Source organism: Phyllobates terribilis, unplaced genomic scaffold, assembly GCF_046119375.1.
Source record: "Phyllobates terribilis strain yellow unplaced genomic scaffold, ASM4611937v1 Scaffold_3__8_contigs__length_932513732, whole genome shotgun sequence".
NCBI classification, from domain to species: domain Eukaryota; kingdom Metazoa; phylum Chordata; class Amphibia; order Anura; family Dendrobatidae; genus Phyllobates; species Phyllobates terribilis.
Window position 1 is genome coordinate 358,158,717 of NW_027362763.1, and position 16,813 is coordinate 358,175,529.

General features: G+C 44.2%; 1 protein-coding gene across 6 annotated transcripts in view; it reads right to left on the minus strand.

Annotated features, from left to right (window-relative positions):
- Positions 1-13,063, minus strand: part of CAPN10 (calpain 10) — a 41,637-nt gene extending 28,574 nt beyond the window's left edge. The window contains exons 1-5 of one of the 6 annotated variants that reach the window (XM_073675305.1): positions 12,510-13,063; positions 12,295-12,432; positions 8,037-8,233; positions 4,612-4,802; positions 1,199-1,340 (exon numbers count right to left, since the gene is read on the minus strand). In XM_073675305.1, the coding sequence (XP_073531406.1) occupies positions 1,199-1,340; positions 4,612-4,802; positions 8,037-8,233; positions 12,295-12,432; positions 12,510-12,635 (794 nt within the window). In that variant the 5' untranslated portion in view covers positions 12,636-13,063. The remainder of the gene's footprint in view (positions 1-1,198; positions 1,341-4,611; positions 4,803-8,036; positions 8,234-12,294; positions 12,433-12,509) is intronic. The other 5 variants (XM_073675303.1, XM_073675300.1, XM_073675302.1 and 2 more) reach the window with 5 other exon arrangements.
- Between the last annotated feature and the right edge of the window lie 3,750 nt (positions 13,064-16,813).

Here is a 16,813-nt window from a genome sequence, read left to right on the forward strand (position 1 = left end):
AGAAAGCTGAAGGGTTAAAGCTCTTAAAGAGAGAGCTACCCCAGCTGACCCCCAATTAAGGGATAACCGCCTAATAAGGGGTTAATGTCGCAGACTCCCCACAACCTCTGTGAAATGAAAAGGATGTGCGAGCCCCAGACAAAAAAAAAAAAAGGAACCTCTATATGAGGTAATAGCTGCAGGACAGCACAGTCTGCCACCTTATTGTGCCTCAGAAAGGTGCCCTGCGCTGAGGTGGTGAGGGGTTAAGCTTCTGCCCTGACAGGCAGAAGCGACTCACCCAGCTGGCCGCGGTGCAGTGTTCCTTCGGTCTGTCGGGAGGAGAGGAGAGTGAGGAGCCCGATGGAAGCCGTTCAGTAATGGCCGCAGCGCTGTGAGGAGAGAGAAGCCGGAAGAGGAGGGGCAGGAGAAAGCGCGCGCTCAGAGCGCTTCCTGCCCGCGAAAGACCGGGAAGGCGCGAAGCCACGCCCCCCGCCGGCTTCAAAAAAAGCGCGCGCGACTCCTCCGCTCTCCGCTCCTGCCCCGCTTCCATGTCCTGCAGGCATCCACCTGCGGACAAAAAAAAAAACACAAGTCACCACCTGAATACATGTAGCAGCGGCTGCCGCAGCAGCCGCTGAAGCACTCAAAACACATTAACATGCTGAGTACTCACCCAGCTGAGCGCCACAGGGACCCCCAGGGATTTGTGGCGCTGTGCCCAAGCTTCCCCCCAGGGCGGAGAACGCAGTGACCCCAGATGCGCGGTTTGCGTCCCCGCCAGGGAAGCATCCCTCATCCCCCGGGGCCGGCAGGGTTCTGCAGGGACCTCTCTCAAAGGGTAATGCAGATCCGCCAAGGGAGGGGTGGGGGTCCAGCAGCGCTGAGACCCCTGAGACCTCAAGACCACGGGGGTCCAAGTCTCTGTCCGATAAAAATAAAAAAAATTTCTGAGGAGCTGCTTCCAGCAGCGACCATCCTCTGTGACCTCAAATTTTAGACTGGAGAGCTGGAGTAGGAGGAGCCCAAGCTGGAGGGGCCGGACAACGCTCTTTTCTAATCTGAGGTGTTTCTATCCTATGTGGGCTCCGCTTACCCACTAGTAATGACTGTGTCTCCCTTCCTTCCATCTGCTGCTGAAACACAATAGTCTTCAGTGTTCACAACAGCAAAGTTGTGACTACAAGTGTGGTCTTTACCTTAAATTTTTAACACTAACCTGTTACCCCAGGATCCTTCCCAGCAACTTCTGCCCCAGGGATTGTGTACACGGAACAAGAGCAAAGACTGTCCTTCCTTTGTAAATCCATGTTGTATATCTGTGATTGTGAAGGCATGAAACTGCCCTAAATCTCCAGACCCTACATATACATAAGATCAGATAAACAACTGAAGTTAAATGTTTTGCAGGCAGAATCCTTGCCATTATCTTTAGTCTCCAGAATAACCTCATTTTATTAATTTAATATAGGAGAAACAAATAGCAGCTAAACCTCACATACAAAACACATGCAGCACACTGCATCCACACTTTATCGCTGTCAATACTACTCGGGCTGACCATCTGGGGAAGGCGGTGGCGGTCTCACAGGGTTTTCCAGCTGTGTTTATAAGGTTCGCCTCGTATTTTCTTTGAAGCAGTTATCCGTCTCTGTCCTGCCCAAGCACTTGTCTTTAACTGGTCTTATTCTTATGTTCTCATTTCATCTATCTAGTGAGAGCTGCATGGATAAAGGCACTGGGCACAAAACAGTTACCTAACAGTCTAGGAGATATTTGTCAATGCCTCAGCAAGATACCGCCTCTACTTTTTTCCCCCTGAATGAATGCTTACAACTTTTAAACTATCCAGGCGTTAAAGCCAGCAAGAAACACGAGTTATCATTATAGCCCATCTAGTTCAGGCATCTCACAAAAAAGGATAACCATTAAAAAAATATATAAATAAATATATGAAAACAAAAGATAGCTGAAATAAGCTTGCTTACTGCCATGCCATTCTGTGCAAGAAGGCATACATGAGATGAATATTTAAAACATATGACTGATGGGATTTTAATTAAGGGCATTCTACAAATTGGATCCAGCTCAGTCTAAAGTCCAGGACCCGTTGAAGCGCAGACAGGATCGAAACAGCCGTCGTCCGTCCCATGTGCTTCACTCTCCCCTGCAGCCAGTTTTAATATAATCTACTATATAATCAGCTTATCTCGTCTGTCTGTCCGTCCAGGAAATCCCGCGTCGCTGATTGGTCCGGCCGTGGCCAATCAGCGACGTGGGATTTCAGAACAAGATGGTGGCCGTTAGCGGCTTATCTGCCGCACGGAAGTCAGCGGCGATGCAGCCGGGAGATGACCGGCAGATCGCAGCGGAAGTACCCCGACCGGAGGCCTCGCTCCCCGGTCCTCCCTTCACACTTGCTGTCGGGAGATCAGCGGCCCTAGCCGCTGATCTCCCCACGGTAGCCGCATGGAGGTCAGCGGCGATGCAGCCGGGAGATGACCGGCACTAGCCGTCATCTCCCGGCTGCTCGCAGCGGAAGTACCCGCCCAGGCAGCGCCGCTTCCCGGTTCTCACTAACACGGTTCGCTGATTGGTCGCGGCCGCGACCAATCAGCGATATTGGCGCCAAATTTAAACACCGATGTAGCGGAAGCAAGAGCCGGCTGCAGCCGGGGGAATTACGTGCTGGCTGTGCGTGGTCTTCGATGTTGTCACAAACAATATTGACAACATGACGTAATTACAAAATTCATTAGGGGCCAAGGGGGGATACATTGGGGGGTTAATTTAAAGTAGTGCACAACCCATTTAAATACTGCTTCGCTGATTAGTCGCGCCCGGTCGGCCGCATACATATTCTAGAATACTCGATGCGTTAGAATCGGGCCACCATCTAGTGTGTTAAATAAAAACTTTGGATTTTAATAGGACCAGTGAGTGCCACTATGTTTTTTTTTTTGCAGTCTAAAGTCTGCCATACACAGTAGATGACTTTTGGTCAAACATCGATCTATCAACAACCTCCACCATACACAGGAACGATTGCTCTGACTACTGCTCCTGTGGTTTCTGAGAGACAGGTCTGGCTACGGCTCATCTCCGGGCATACAAAATGATCGGCAGCCCGAAATCTGACAAGCCGGATCCTTATCTACCCCCGACAATTGTCCAGGGCCCCCATACAAAGTAGACTGAGGACCAAATCTATTGATATTGGCGGGTTCGGATGACAATACTGTTATGTGTATGAAGGAGGGGTGGGGGGCTTAAAAGAGGGCCTTTCACAAAATTTTTCCTGTTGAACTGGACACAATGAAATAGTACCTGCAAAGCAGAATTAAACATTTTTTATTTTTATTTCAAATCTGTTGCGGAGATATTAGCAAAGTATTTGGCACCTAATAAGTTAACTTTTGTTAAGTACAGGTGGGCGTTATCAAAGTTTCTACTGGGGGCATGTACTTCCTCTTCCAGATGTAATGATACAGTTCTGATCTCCTGATATAACCTCCTGCATAATTATAAAAGTGCTGGGAATAGAGCACAGAAGACTCATACCTTTTAGATAAGGTCCCAGCAGTCCCTTCAGAGGGGAAGAGGGACTGCACAGCTGAGTTTAGTTGCGTCACATTACAAACCCTTCTATCAGCCCTCGTCCTCTCATAGCACTGTCACCTCTGCTGTATTGCTCCTCTCCCCACACTGCCTATCCAGAGATTAGCTCAAAAGTATCATAAAACTTATGTCTGTTGTGCTCACAGCAAGTTGTAATCACTCTGCAGTGAGAGCAGAGCAGGCTACTCCTAGGTGAGACATAAAATACCTTGCTAGGCGCTCACTGCAAAGTGATTACAAGTCGCTGTGAACAATACAGACAAAGGTGAGGCAATACAGCAAAGGTGACAGTGCTATGAGAGGAGGAAAGCTGATTGTAGGGTCTGTAATGTGACACAGGTAAATTCAGCTGTGCTGCCCCTTCCCCTCCCTACATGGACCGCTTGGACCTTATCTGAAAGGTGTAAGTCATCTGTGCTCTAATCCCAGCACTTTTATAATTATGTAAAGGTTGACCAAAAGAAGTACACGCCCTTAGTGAAAAATATGTTATAACACCCACTTGAACGTAACAAAAGTTAACTCATAAAGTGCCAAATACTTTGATAATATCTCCATAATGGAGAAATGAAAAAAAATTAATAAGATTTATTCTGCTCTGCAGCGACTATTGTTTCGTGTGTCCAGTTCAACATGAAAAATTTGTGAGAAGCTATCACATTTCTTGCTTTTTTGGTTAAAGATATCTCTTCTCTTGGGGATTCAATGGACAATGAGGTGTATTATGTTCAACATAAGTTATTCCACGTTATCAAAGCTTTATTCAGATCAGTCATTGCTTTAGTACCAGTCTTCATGCCGCTTAGCCAGGCTTTGCCAGCTTGCATCATTTTTGAGAATTTATATCCTGTAAAAGAGTATAAGAGTGCCAAAGGCAGGAATAAAGTAGAATCTTATCAACGTATTTAAATTAGTTTCTCAACAAAAAAGTCATTTTCAGAAACCCATTTTGTCACAATGTACACTTATGTTGCTGTGGTAAACTGGTAATATAAAATATACAGTGACTCTTACCTTCTCTGCTGTGAAGCACGGAGCAACTCATTGCACATCTCTCCTTCAATTCCAGCATCCTACTGAGCATTTCTTCTCTGAAACTCTCGTCTGCAACTTCAAACGACCATCTTTCTACCAAACCTCCAGTTAAATCTACCAAAGCATCGACAACCTGACCGGCCCACAGTGCCTCATAGCAGCCATGTAACCTGTAGACACAGTCAGATATACAACAAAATATTGCACGAGTATGTACACAAGAGCGGAAACTTAAGGAAAATGAACATACTTCATCTAAAAAATCTTGATACACATGCAATTTTACAGCCGTTTGTAAGCTAAAGCCAAGAGTAGATCCAAAACATAAAGACAAATATGAAGGAAAGACTCATCCTTTCTACAACAGGAATCAAATTTAAAAAAATTGTGGCAAAGTGGTATTTGAGTCAAATTTTGTGATTTTTAGACTTTTAGCAGTTGCCCCAATTGTGTTAGCTACTCTTGTACAACAAATTCACTTTAATTCACGACAAAAAAATGGCTTACATTGAAACTGAATTCTAAGCCATGAGGTTAGATTTCATGTATGATATGAAAAAAAAATTAGAAGAAAGGCACTACTAGTCTGAACCGCTGTTCCTAATCTCCCTCCCGATGAAAAAAAGAAACATATGTTTGACATATAAAAAAAGATAACTAATGAAAAGGGAAAGACAAATAAATATATAATACATTGGGTACAGTAGTTCAATGCAGTTTGTGGGGAATATTTTTTCATAAGAATTTGGGAAAGTTATGAAATGTCCTATAAATGTCTGTCCTATTCCTGATCTAAGGGTCTAGACTTTCAGCTGAGATGAATCTGCGCTGCAGTAAATCTATCACTTAAACATGAGCCATGTATGAGGGAGTCGGAGTTAGGCTAAGTGCACACGATGCGTATTTGAAGCGGAAATTTCCGCTTCATTTCCGCATGTCCTTTTTCCTGGAAAACGCATGCGGAATTTGGCATGCGTTTTTCGCGCGTAATTTGCGCGTTTTGCACATGCGGAATTGCCTTGCGTTTTCTACTGCATTGTAGATGGCAATTCCGCATGCGTAAACGCACAAAGAATTGACATGCTGCGGAATTTTCCGCCCAACAAAACGCTGCGGAAAATTCCGCAGCGTGGGCATTACAATTGCGGAATGCCATAGGGGACCATGGCAGAAGGCTAACATGCGTAATTCATGCGTTTACGCTGCGGAATTTTCCGCACAAAATACGCATCGTGTGCACATAGCCTTAGAGGTTTGGCTTAAGGACTCCACCGCCCTGTCACTAAAATGCATTTTTTAGGAGCCGGAGTCGGTCCATGTTATACCGACTCCAGCAAAATGGGCTCCGACTCCACAGCCCTGTTTAGTGGTTACTTTTACTTTGTTGTGTAAAGAAAAAATTGGAAATACATGTTCGCTTTGCACATTTTTTTTCTTTTCCCTCAATTAATAGCAAAAAACAAAAATGTAAAATACAAACACTTAAAAAATATATAAATTTGGCTCCAGATAGATATAGATATATAGCAAAAATTTAATTTAACTCCCTTCAAAACCTTGCGATTTTCCATTTCTGCGCCTTTGTTTTTTACTCCTCTTCTCAGAGCCATAACTTTATTTTTCCATCAATACAGCCATATGAGGGTTTTTTTTTGCAGGATTAGCTGTACTTTTGAATGACACCATTGATTTTATCATATAGTGTACTGGAAAATGGGAAGAAGAATTCCAAGTGCAGTGAAATTGCAAAAAAGTGTAATTCCACAATTGTTTTTTATTTACCATGTTCACTAAATGTTAAAACTGACTACGATTCTCCAGGTCAGTAAGAGTATGCAGATACCAAATACGAAAAAAAAATCTGAGACTTGAAATTTGCTTATGTCACCGAGACCCGTAGCGTCTCCATTTTTCGGGATCTGGAGCTGAGTGAGGGCTTATTTTTTGCGCCGCAAGCTGACGTTTTTATTGATACCATTTTCGGGTAGATAAGTTATTGCGTTTTATTGCAATGTTGCAGAGGCCAAAAAAAAACAATTCAGAGTTTCGATTTTTTTCTCGTTATGCCGTTTACCAATCGGTTTAATTTACTTTATATTTTGATAGATCGGACATTTATGAACGCATCGATAGCAAATGTGTATTTTTTTTAAATTGTTTTAATTTTCAGTGGGGCAAAAGTGGGATGATTTGAATTTGTGTTTCTTTTATATTTTTTAAATTATTACTATTTACTGCCTTAAATAGCCCCTTAGGAGACTTGAAGTTGCGATCATCCGATCTCCTGCTCACCTGTGCTACACATAGCAGGGCTCTCACACTGCTATATGTAGGGAAAAAAAATCACGATCTCCTATGAATGCTGGCCACAAGTCGGCATTCATAGGAGATTCACAATAACAGGCACAGGGGTTTTCTTCAGACCCCTGGCTGTCATGACAACCCATCGGCACCCTGCAAACACGTGACAGGGGCGCCAATGGGCAGGATTTGTGACGCGCTTCCGGCCATCGCATGTTAAAATCTCGGATCCACCCATGGCTGTCAGAATCACATGACAGCTGACCAGATTAGCTGTCATGTGTGGAGAAACATGCGGGCTCAGTGCCAGAGCACACATCAAAGCCAGGGACACAACCTTGGACGTACCTATACGTCCAATGTCATGAAGGGAACCAAACAGGAACAATTTTTTTTAGAGCTCTTGAAACTACTTAATGTATGCAAAAAATCTACTAAACATTAAAAAGGGTTCTCGTTACTCTATGAAGAAAAAGTATGCAAGCAATCTGAAACCTGCAGACTGACAAATCGTGAAAATATGCAATGCGCAGTCATGATTCCTCTGTATTTCTAGGGAGAATAATTGGTCATGTGACCGCAAGTATACAATTTGCATGCTTATGGTCATGAGCTGACTAGTCTCATCCAGCTTCTCTCAATTCTCATACATGTGGTCACGTGACTGCCCACTAGTATGGGGAATATAGAGAAATCATAGTGTGCGCTCACATAATGTAACGAATCCTCAGACTACATTCATACAAAGTGCCTGTAGACTTTTCTTTTTAGACCGAAAAACCCTTTTAAAATGTTACTAGTCATGAACAGGGGAAAATGACCTGGTCTTCAACTGGTTAGGAAGCATGTTTTAAAAAAAATTGCAACACCTTATTTCAGCAGGTTCAAGACTTCTTTGTTCTGTAGGTTCTTCAGGCTCAAGCACAAAAAACTCCAGTTGTGAATTGAGCCTTATGAGCATTACCATGAAAATACAGTAAGGTATTCTAATTCTGAGCTATGAATATATCACATAAAAGGGCCACAAGAATGGGTATACCAATATCAAATACACTTTCTATGGTACAAAGACTGAGAATTGATTTTTCTTCATACATACATACTTGGCGTATGCCTTTTCTAAGAGTGGAAGCCAAAAGGCTTCCTCATCTTGACAATGGGAGAAGCAGAGTTTGCGCCCCAGGCATGGCAATCGATCATCAATGGTCACCTGCACCCAAAGTCCGAACCTCCAAAACTGGCAGGTGAACCGTCCAGTATACCCATCATCCTCCCAAGCGCATTGGTCAGCAGGAAAAACCTAAGAATAAAAAAAAAGAACTGTCGTTAAACAGAGAAGGCAGCCACACGATTAAGAAATGATATCAGAAGACGGGAGTGCAGATGCAGCCTTCATATCCAGTTACACTATAAATGCCGACTTGCATAAATACTCCAGCGCGTATGGCAGGATATCCATAATTATACAGTACAGTTCTATGAAAAAGTTTGGGCACCCCTATTAATCTTAAGCTTAATGTTTTATAAAAATTGGTGTTTTTGCAACAGCTATTTCAGTTTGATATATGTAATAACTGTTGGACACAGTAATGTTTCTGCCTTGAAATGAGGTTTATTGTACTAACAGAAAATGTGCAATCTGCATTCAAACAAAATTTGACAGGTGCATAAGTATGGGCACCTCACCAGAAAAGTGACATTAATATTTAGTAGATCCTCCTTTTGCAAAAATAACAGCCTCTAGTCGCTTCCTGTAGCTTTTAATGAGTTCCTGGATGAAGGTATTTTTGACCATTCCTCTTTACAAAACAATTCCAGTTCAGTTAAGTTTGATGGTCGCCGAGCATGGACAGCCCTCTTCAAATGATCCCACAGATGTTCAATGATATTCAGGTCTGGGGACTGGGATGGCCATTCCAGAACATTGTAATTGTTCCTCTGCATGAATGCCTGAGTAGATTTGGAGCGGTGTTTTGGATCATTGTCTTGCTGAAAGATCCATCCCCTGCGTAACTTTAACTTTGTCACTGATTCTTGAACATTATTGTCAAGAATCTGCTGATACTGAGTGGAATCCATGCGTCCCTTAACTTTAACAAGATTCCCGGTGCCGGCATTGGCCACACAGCCCCAAAGCATGATGGAACCTCCACCAAATTTTACTGTGGGTAGCAAGTGTTTTTCTTGGAATGCTGTGGGGTTTTTTTTTTGCTGCCATGCATAACGCCTTTTTGTATGACCAAACAACTCAATCTTGGTTTCATCAGTCCACAGGACCTTCTTCCAAAAAGAAATTGGCTTCTCCAAATGTGCTTTTGCATACCTCAGCCGACTCGGTTTGTGGCGTGCTTGCAGAAACGGCTTCTTTCGCATCACTCTCCCATACAGCTTCTCCTTGTGCAAAGTGCGTTGTATAGTTGACCGATGCACAGTGACACCATCTGCAGCAAGTTGATGCTGCAGCTCTCTGGAGGTGGTCTGAGGATTGTCCTTGACTGATCTCACCATTCTTCTTCTCTGCCTTTCTGATGTTTTTCTTGGCCTGCCACTTCTGGCCTTAACAAGAACTGTCCCTGTGTTCTTCCATTTCCTTACTATGTTCCTCACAGTGGAAACTGACAGGTTAAATCTCTGAGACAGCTTTTTGTATCCTTCCCCTGAACAGCTATGTTGAATAATCTTTGTTTTCAGATCATTTGACAGTTGTTTTGAGGTGTCCATGATGCCACTCTTCAGAGGAGATTCAAACAGGAGAACAACTTGCAAGTGGCCACTTTAAGTAGCTTTTCTCATGATTGCATACACCTGGCTATGAAGTTCAAAGCTCAATGATGTTACAAAACCAAAAAAAGTGCTTTAGTAAGTCAGTAAAAAGTAGGTAGCAGTATTTAAAACAAAAAAATGATAAGGGTGCCCATACTTATGCACCTGTCAAATTTTGTTTGAATGCAGATTGCACATTTTCTGTTAGTACAATAAACCTCATTTCAAGGCAGAAACATTACTGTGTCCAACAGTTATTACATATATCAAACTGAAATAGCTGTTGCAAAAACACCAATTTTTATAAAACATTAAGCTTAAGATTAATAGGGGTGCCCAAACTTTTTCATATAACTGTATATTACACGGATGACTATGGGGGGTGCATTATACTGTATGGTGGACTATGGGTTGTGCATTATACTGTATGGTGGACTATGGGTTGTGCATTATACTGTATGGTGGACTATGGAGGGTGCATTATACTGTATGGAGGAATATGGAGGGTGCATTATACTGTATGGAGGAATATGGAGGGTGCATTATATTCTGGCTATGGAGCCCCATGACTTCTATGTACTCCCCCAAGTGAATATAATGGTTTATTTTTTTGTATACATTAAAGAACAGTGGCAGAATGAGGGACATATACCAGGATGAGAGATATATATCAGGATGGGGCCCAGGGTGAGGGGGATATATATACAGTGCCTACAAGTAGTATTCAACCCCCTGCAGATTTAGCTGGTTTGATAAGATGCAAATAAGTTAGAGCCTTCAAACTGCAAACGAGAGTAGGTTTTATGAACAGAAGCATAAATCTTACAAACCAAAAAGTTATGTTGCTCAGTTGAATTTTATTAAATTTTAAACATAAAAGTGTGGGTCAATTATTATACAACCCCTATGTTTAATATTTTGTGGAATAACCCTTGTTTGCAATTACTGCTAATAATCGTCTTTTATAAGACCTGATCAGGCCGGCACAGGTCTGTGGAGTTATCTTGGCCCACTCCTCCATGCAGATCTTCTCCAAGTTATCTAGGTTCTTTGGGTGTCTCATGTGGACTTTATTCTTGAGCTCCTTCCACAAGTTTTCAATTGGGTTAAGGTCAGGAGACTGACTAGGCCACTCCAACACCTTGACTTTTTCCCTCTTGAACCAGGCCTTGGTTTTCTTGGCTGTGTGCTTTGGGTCGCTGTCTTGTTGGAAGATGAAATTACGACCCATCTTAAGATCCTTGATGGAGGAGCGGAGGTTCTTGGCCAAAATCTCCAGGTAGGCCGTGCTATCCATCTTCCCATGGATGCGGACCAGATGGCCAGGCCCCTTGGCTGAGAAACAGCCCCACAGCATGATGCTGCCACCACCATGCTTGACTGTAGGGATGGTATTCTTGGGATCGTATGCAGTGCCATCCAGTCTCCAAATGTCACGTGTGTGGTTGGCACCAAAGATCTCGATCTTGGTCTCATCAGACCATAGAACCTTGAACCAGTCTGTCTCAGAGTCCTCCAAGTGATCATGAGCAAACTGTAGACGAGCCTTGACATGACGCTTTGAAAGTAAAGGTACCATACAGGCTCGTCTGGAACGGAGACCATTGCGGTGGAGTACGTTACTTATGGTATTGACTGAAACCAATGTCCCCACTGCCATGAGATCTTCCCGGAGCTCCTTCCTTGTTGTCCTTGGGTTAGCCTTGACTCTTTGGACAAGCCTGGCCTCGGCACGGGAGGACACTTTCAAAGGCTGTCCAGGCCGTGGAAGGCTAACAGTAGTTCCATAAGCCTTCCACTTACGGATGATGCTCCCAACAGTGGAGACAGGTAGGCCCAACTCCTTGGAAAGGGTTTTGTACCCCTTGCCAGCCTTGTGACCCTCCACGATCTTGTCTCTGATGGCCTTGGAATGCTCCTTTGTCTTTCCCATGTTGACCATGTCTGAGTGCTGTTCACAAGTTTGGGGAGGGTCTTAAATAGTCAGAAAAGGCTGGCAAAAGAGATGTTTAATCCACACATGTGAAGCTCATTATTCTTGGTGCCTGAACTACTTCTTAATACTTTAGGGGGACCAAACAGAATTCTTGTGGTTTGAGGGGTTGAATAATAAATGACACTCTGAATTAACTTTTAACGTTTTTAAAAAAAAAAAAAAAATTTGCTGCAGTGCATTTCCCACTTCCAGGCTGATCTACAGTACAAGTGTCACAATGCCAAGTTAATTCCGCATGTGTCAACCAGCTAAATCTGCAGGGGGTTGAATACTACTTGTAGGCACTGTGTATATATATATATATATATATATATATATATATATATATATATATATATATATATATATATATATATATATATATATATAATCAAGATGGGGGGCCAATCAGACTCTAGTTATGCCACTGAGCAGTGCCCATAGCAGAAGACGACGTCAGCGGTTGCGGAGTAGAGTACTACGGCTGGGCAGGGAACTTACATTAGTTGTAATACTGCAATTTAAAAATAACGCTGGATTGGTGCTTGGAAGGGACTATGTGGAGGAGAATTGGGGGAGGCATATTATATATACACACACATACATACACACCCTCTGAATACCTGTACCTGAGGCAGCAGGGCTGGAGACTTTTGCAGGGCAGAGGTGGCACAGATGAACCAGCAGTCTCCCAGGATGCCTTGTCTCCCCAGGACGGCTCTTCTGTCCCCGGGGAAGAGATGAGGAGCCTCGCAGATCTCCTAGGGAAGAAATGAGAGGATGCCAAGGATGACCCGCAGCACGGAGCGGAACATGTCCGGCTTCTCCGCGCTCTCACCTGAGGTCTCAGCCATGTGATGCGCTCACACAATGCGGACAGCGGGGTGTCACCCCGGCCCACCAGTGAGGAGACACCGGCGGGAAACTCGGGGTCCACGTACAGCCCGGCGGAGGGAGGAGCCATGTTATCTGCGGAGACGAGACTGTCACCTACACGCTGCCTGCCGGTGCACGGGGCTGGGGCCGAGGACCGGGCTGCTCACCGGACACATGACAGGGAGCTCCCCGGGCCATACAGAGATGGCGGCCCTTCTGCAGGCGGTGCCGGCGCCTCCAGCCCAGCAGCCCCTCCTGCAGATTCACAAGCCCCGCCCCGGCCCTCAGCACCTCATACACTGCGGGGCTGCCTCATTCAGCGACAGTCCCTACCGGATACACTGCCGGTCTAGGCTGCCGTCCTCTATCTGGAGAGAGAACTGGAGAGACGCCGCGTGTGACAGGAAACGGCTCCGGTGCTGTGCCTGCAGCTGAGTGCATCCCCTGCCATATTTACTAAAGGGGCTGTTCAGGCTTGGGAGAAGTAAGAGGTAGCAGAGGCGACTCTTGGTATGGTCACGTGTCTTTACGTCAGCGATTTGTTTGCGACTACGAGTGCATGTAGTCGGCACGTGACCACGCGTGTGCACATCGCTTCCATCCAGACACACGTGACCGTCCGCTGGCATCGGGAATCGGCAGTCACATAGAGCGATGCAGACTTTTGGCCCAAGCCTGGACCACCCCTTTAAGCAGAATTTTATTGTTTATTCACTGACAGCTGAGAGGCATAGAAAGCGGTGTGGAGACCCATGGCATCAGAGGGCTGTGATGGGTCAGTCAATCTGAACGACCGATCACAGCATGATAGCGCAGGAGGTGCTGAAATAAGCTCCTCCAGTGACAGCCAGGAGGTGCCTGCTCTGTGTACCCCCTAAAGGCTGCGACCACTATCAATCACAGCATTTACCAGAGAGAGGGCTCCTCCCTTCAGATTGGCACCCCATGACGTCAGCACCAGCGATCAGAGTTAAAAAAAGAAAGTGAACGTCCCATAGAGGGGCTAAGTAAAAAAAAAAAAATTAAAAAATCTATAAAAATAAAAAATAAATATCTAAAAATAAATAATTGTTATACCCATAAATACGTATTTTTATGTAAAAAAAAACATTTGATATCAAAGCATCCGGAACGACCCGATCAATAAAAGTGTCACTAGTAAACCCCTAAAGTCAACGCCTTAAAAAAAAAAAAAAAAGTGGCAAACCATGCTTTTTCATCATACCGCTGGGGGAAAAAAAAAAGTGGAATAAAATGCGATCAAAAAGACGAATGTAAATAAAAATGGTATCACTGAAAATGTCATCTTGTCACGCAAAAAATCAAGCTGCCATACAGCTCCATCAGCCGAAAAATAAAGTTACAGCTCTCAAATAAAAGGAACACTCAAATAACACATCCTAGATCTGAATGAATGAAATATTCTCATTGAATACTTTGTTCTGTACAAAGTTGAATGTGCTGACAACAAAATCACACAAAAATCATCAATGGAAATCAAATTTATTAATCAATGGAGGCCCGGATTTGGAGTCACCCCCAAAATTAAAGTGGAAAAACACTACATGCTGATCCAACTTTGATGCAATGTCCTTAAAACAAGTCAAAATGAGGCTCAGTATTGTGTGTGGCCTCCACGTGCCTGTATGACCTCCCTACAACACCTGGGTATGCTCCTGATGAGGTTGCAGATGGTCTCCTGTGGGATCTCCTCCCAGACCTGGACTAAAGCATCCGCCAACTCCTGGACAGTCTGTGGTGCAACGTGACGTTGGTGGATGGAGCGAGACATGATGTCCCAGATGTGCTCAATCGGATTCAGGTCTAGAGAACAGGCGGGCCAGTCCATAGCTTCAATGCCTTCATCTTGCAGGAAAAAAAATGCTCATGACTAACCATAATAGCCTCCAAAAGAGCTTGACTATCTAGCTAAAGTTGGGTCCAAACTTCCAGGTTGTAGAATCCTGGCATGCAGAATGGGATCCCACAACTCTCCTTGGCCCCTCTCACAGTGAAAAAGCATGATATTGCTGCATACTTTACTAAGCTGCGGAAACGCATTAAAAACGCAAGGTAGAAGGGCAGCAATGTTCCCCAATTGAAATCTGCATGTGCTGTGCCCATGATGCGGATTTTTCCGCAGCGTAAACACTGCGCTCAAAAATCCGCAGCATGTCCATTAATTTTGCGGAAACGCTGCGTTTTCGCCGCCATTGACTTGCGTTAGAAAGCGCCAATTCCGCAAGACTGCATCTGTACTTGCGTAATTGGCGCGTTCTAATGTGCGGATGGTACCCAAGTGTGGCGAAGATGAGACTCTCCTCCACACCCAGGTACCATAGAAACTGTAAAAAAAAAGAATAAAATAAAGATTATATTCACCTTCCGACGGCCCCCGGTCTCCTTCCCTGTGCTTGCGGGCAGGACTCTTCAGTGCAGTGTCCCGCGATATCCCGGCAGCCAGGAACGAGCGCAGCAACACACCCCGGGCCATCAGAAGGTAAGTATAGGTTTATTTTTTTATTTTTACCATTCTTTACGGTCACACTATATAAATCCATGCTGTTTGCATGGATTTATATAGTGTGACCTAGTTGTCAAGCACTTTCCAAGTGATGCTAAAATCACGTGGAAAGCGCTTGTCAATCCGCATGCGGAAACGCATGTGAATCCGCATGTACAATCCGCATGCGTTTTTTCTGCCAGGGAGATGCAGAAATTTTCTGCTTCATTTCTGCATCGTGAGCACATAGCCTTAGGGTATGTTCACACTGAGGTTATTGCCACGGGTATGTGCACACATTGTTTTTTGGTGCTAGAAATACTCAGTGTTGGCAGGATAAACGTTAAGAGTATTGACATGCTGCAGATTTTGAAAAAAAGTATTTTGATAGTTTAAAGCCATAAGGTAAAAATAAGCATGTGCATGAGATTTCAGACATCGCATTCACTTGCTGGTACTGTAAACTGCGGCATGTTTTCACACTTTAAACCGGTGTGGAAAAAATGCACCGTAAGAACAAGCTCCAACCCTGCAATCAAATCTCAGAATTTTGGTTTTTGAAGCAGTTTTCCCTCAAAAACACCTGAACAAAACCAAGTGTGAATATTCCCTTAGCCACTAGCAGAGCTTCAAATTTTCTTCTTTGAAGACTCCATGCACTTCTGGCCAAAGGTGCATGTGTATGGAAGCGTTAGAAGATATCCATACCAGTAGAACAAGCATTTGGCCGTTAACTTAAAGGATTAGGCCGAAGCCCAAAAGTAAATTTCAATTAATCTTTAATATGCAAATTGCCTCTTCAGAGAAAAAGAGGACTTGGACTCTATAGCGCCACCTATTGGAAGTCAAATTGAGGGCCAACAACCCGAAACAGCGTGTCAGAAAATTCAGATTCTGATTTGGCTTTTATCCTAAGTGATATTGCACGACTCGTTAAAGGGTTGATTGTGACTTGTAGGATTGCTGCTTCCAATAGGTGGAGCTAGTTCAAGTCCTCTTTTTCTCTGAAGAGGCAATTTGCATATTACATTTCCCAGAGGAGCATTGCACGGCGAATAAGCCTCCTTACCTTGGCATGCCAGAGCCGGTATGTCACTCTTCACAAGGAGAAACGTTACCCCTTAGAAATCAATCTTTAAAAACTAATAACTTTTGGATGCTGGTGTAGAGGTCGTGGGGACCAAGGGGATAGCTGAGGCATTCCGTCAATACTACGAATCTCTTTACAATCTTCCCACGCCAGAGAGCATAAATAACCCAACAGAAGCCACTACCTTAATCCAAGGTTTTCTCAATCAGCTCTCCCTTCCAACATTGTCCCCATCTGAGGCTAATCTGCTTCTTTTTAAGATCTCCCCAGCAGAAATTACAGAGGCCATACAAACTTCACCCACAGGGAAAACACCAGGTCCAGATGGTTTTTCCATTGGATACTATAAAAATTTTTTAGACCTCCTCCTTCCACAGATGACGAAACTATTCAATGCATTCCTGGCAGGAGAGACACCACCATATCAAGCTCTAGAGGCACATATAGCTATCATCCCGAAGGAGGGAAAGGACAGCAACCTTTGCAGCAACTATAGACCCACTTCATTACTCAATGTAGATATGAAGCTCTGGGCCAAAATTCTGGCAACCAGAATTGGGAAGGTTCTGGGGGGCTAATTCACCCAGACCAAGTGGGTTTTGTGAGAGGCAGAGAGGGCAAACAGAACTCAACACAAATTTTACAAGCTCATTCGCGAGACGCTCCAATACCG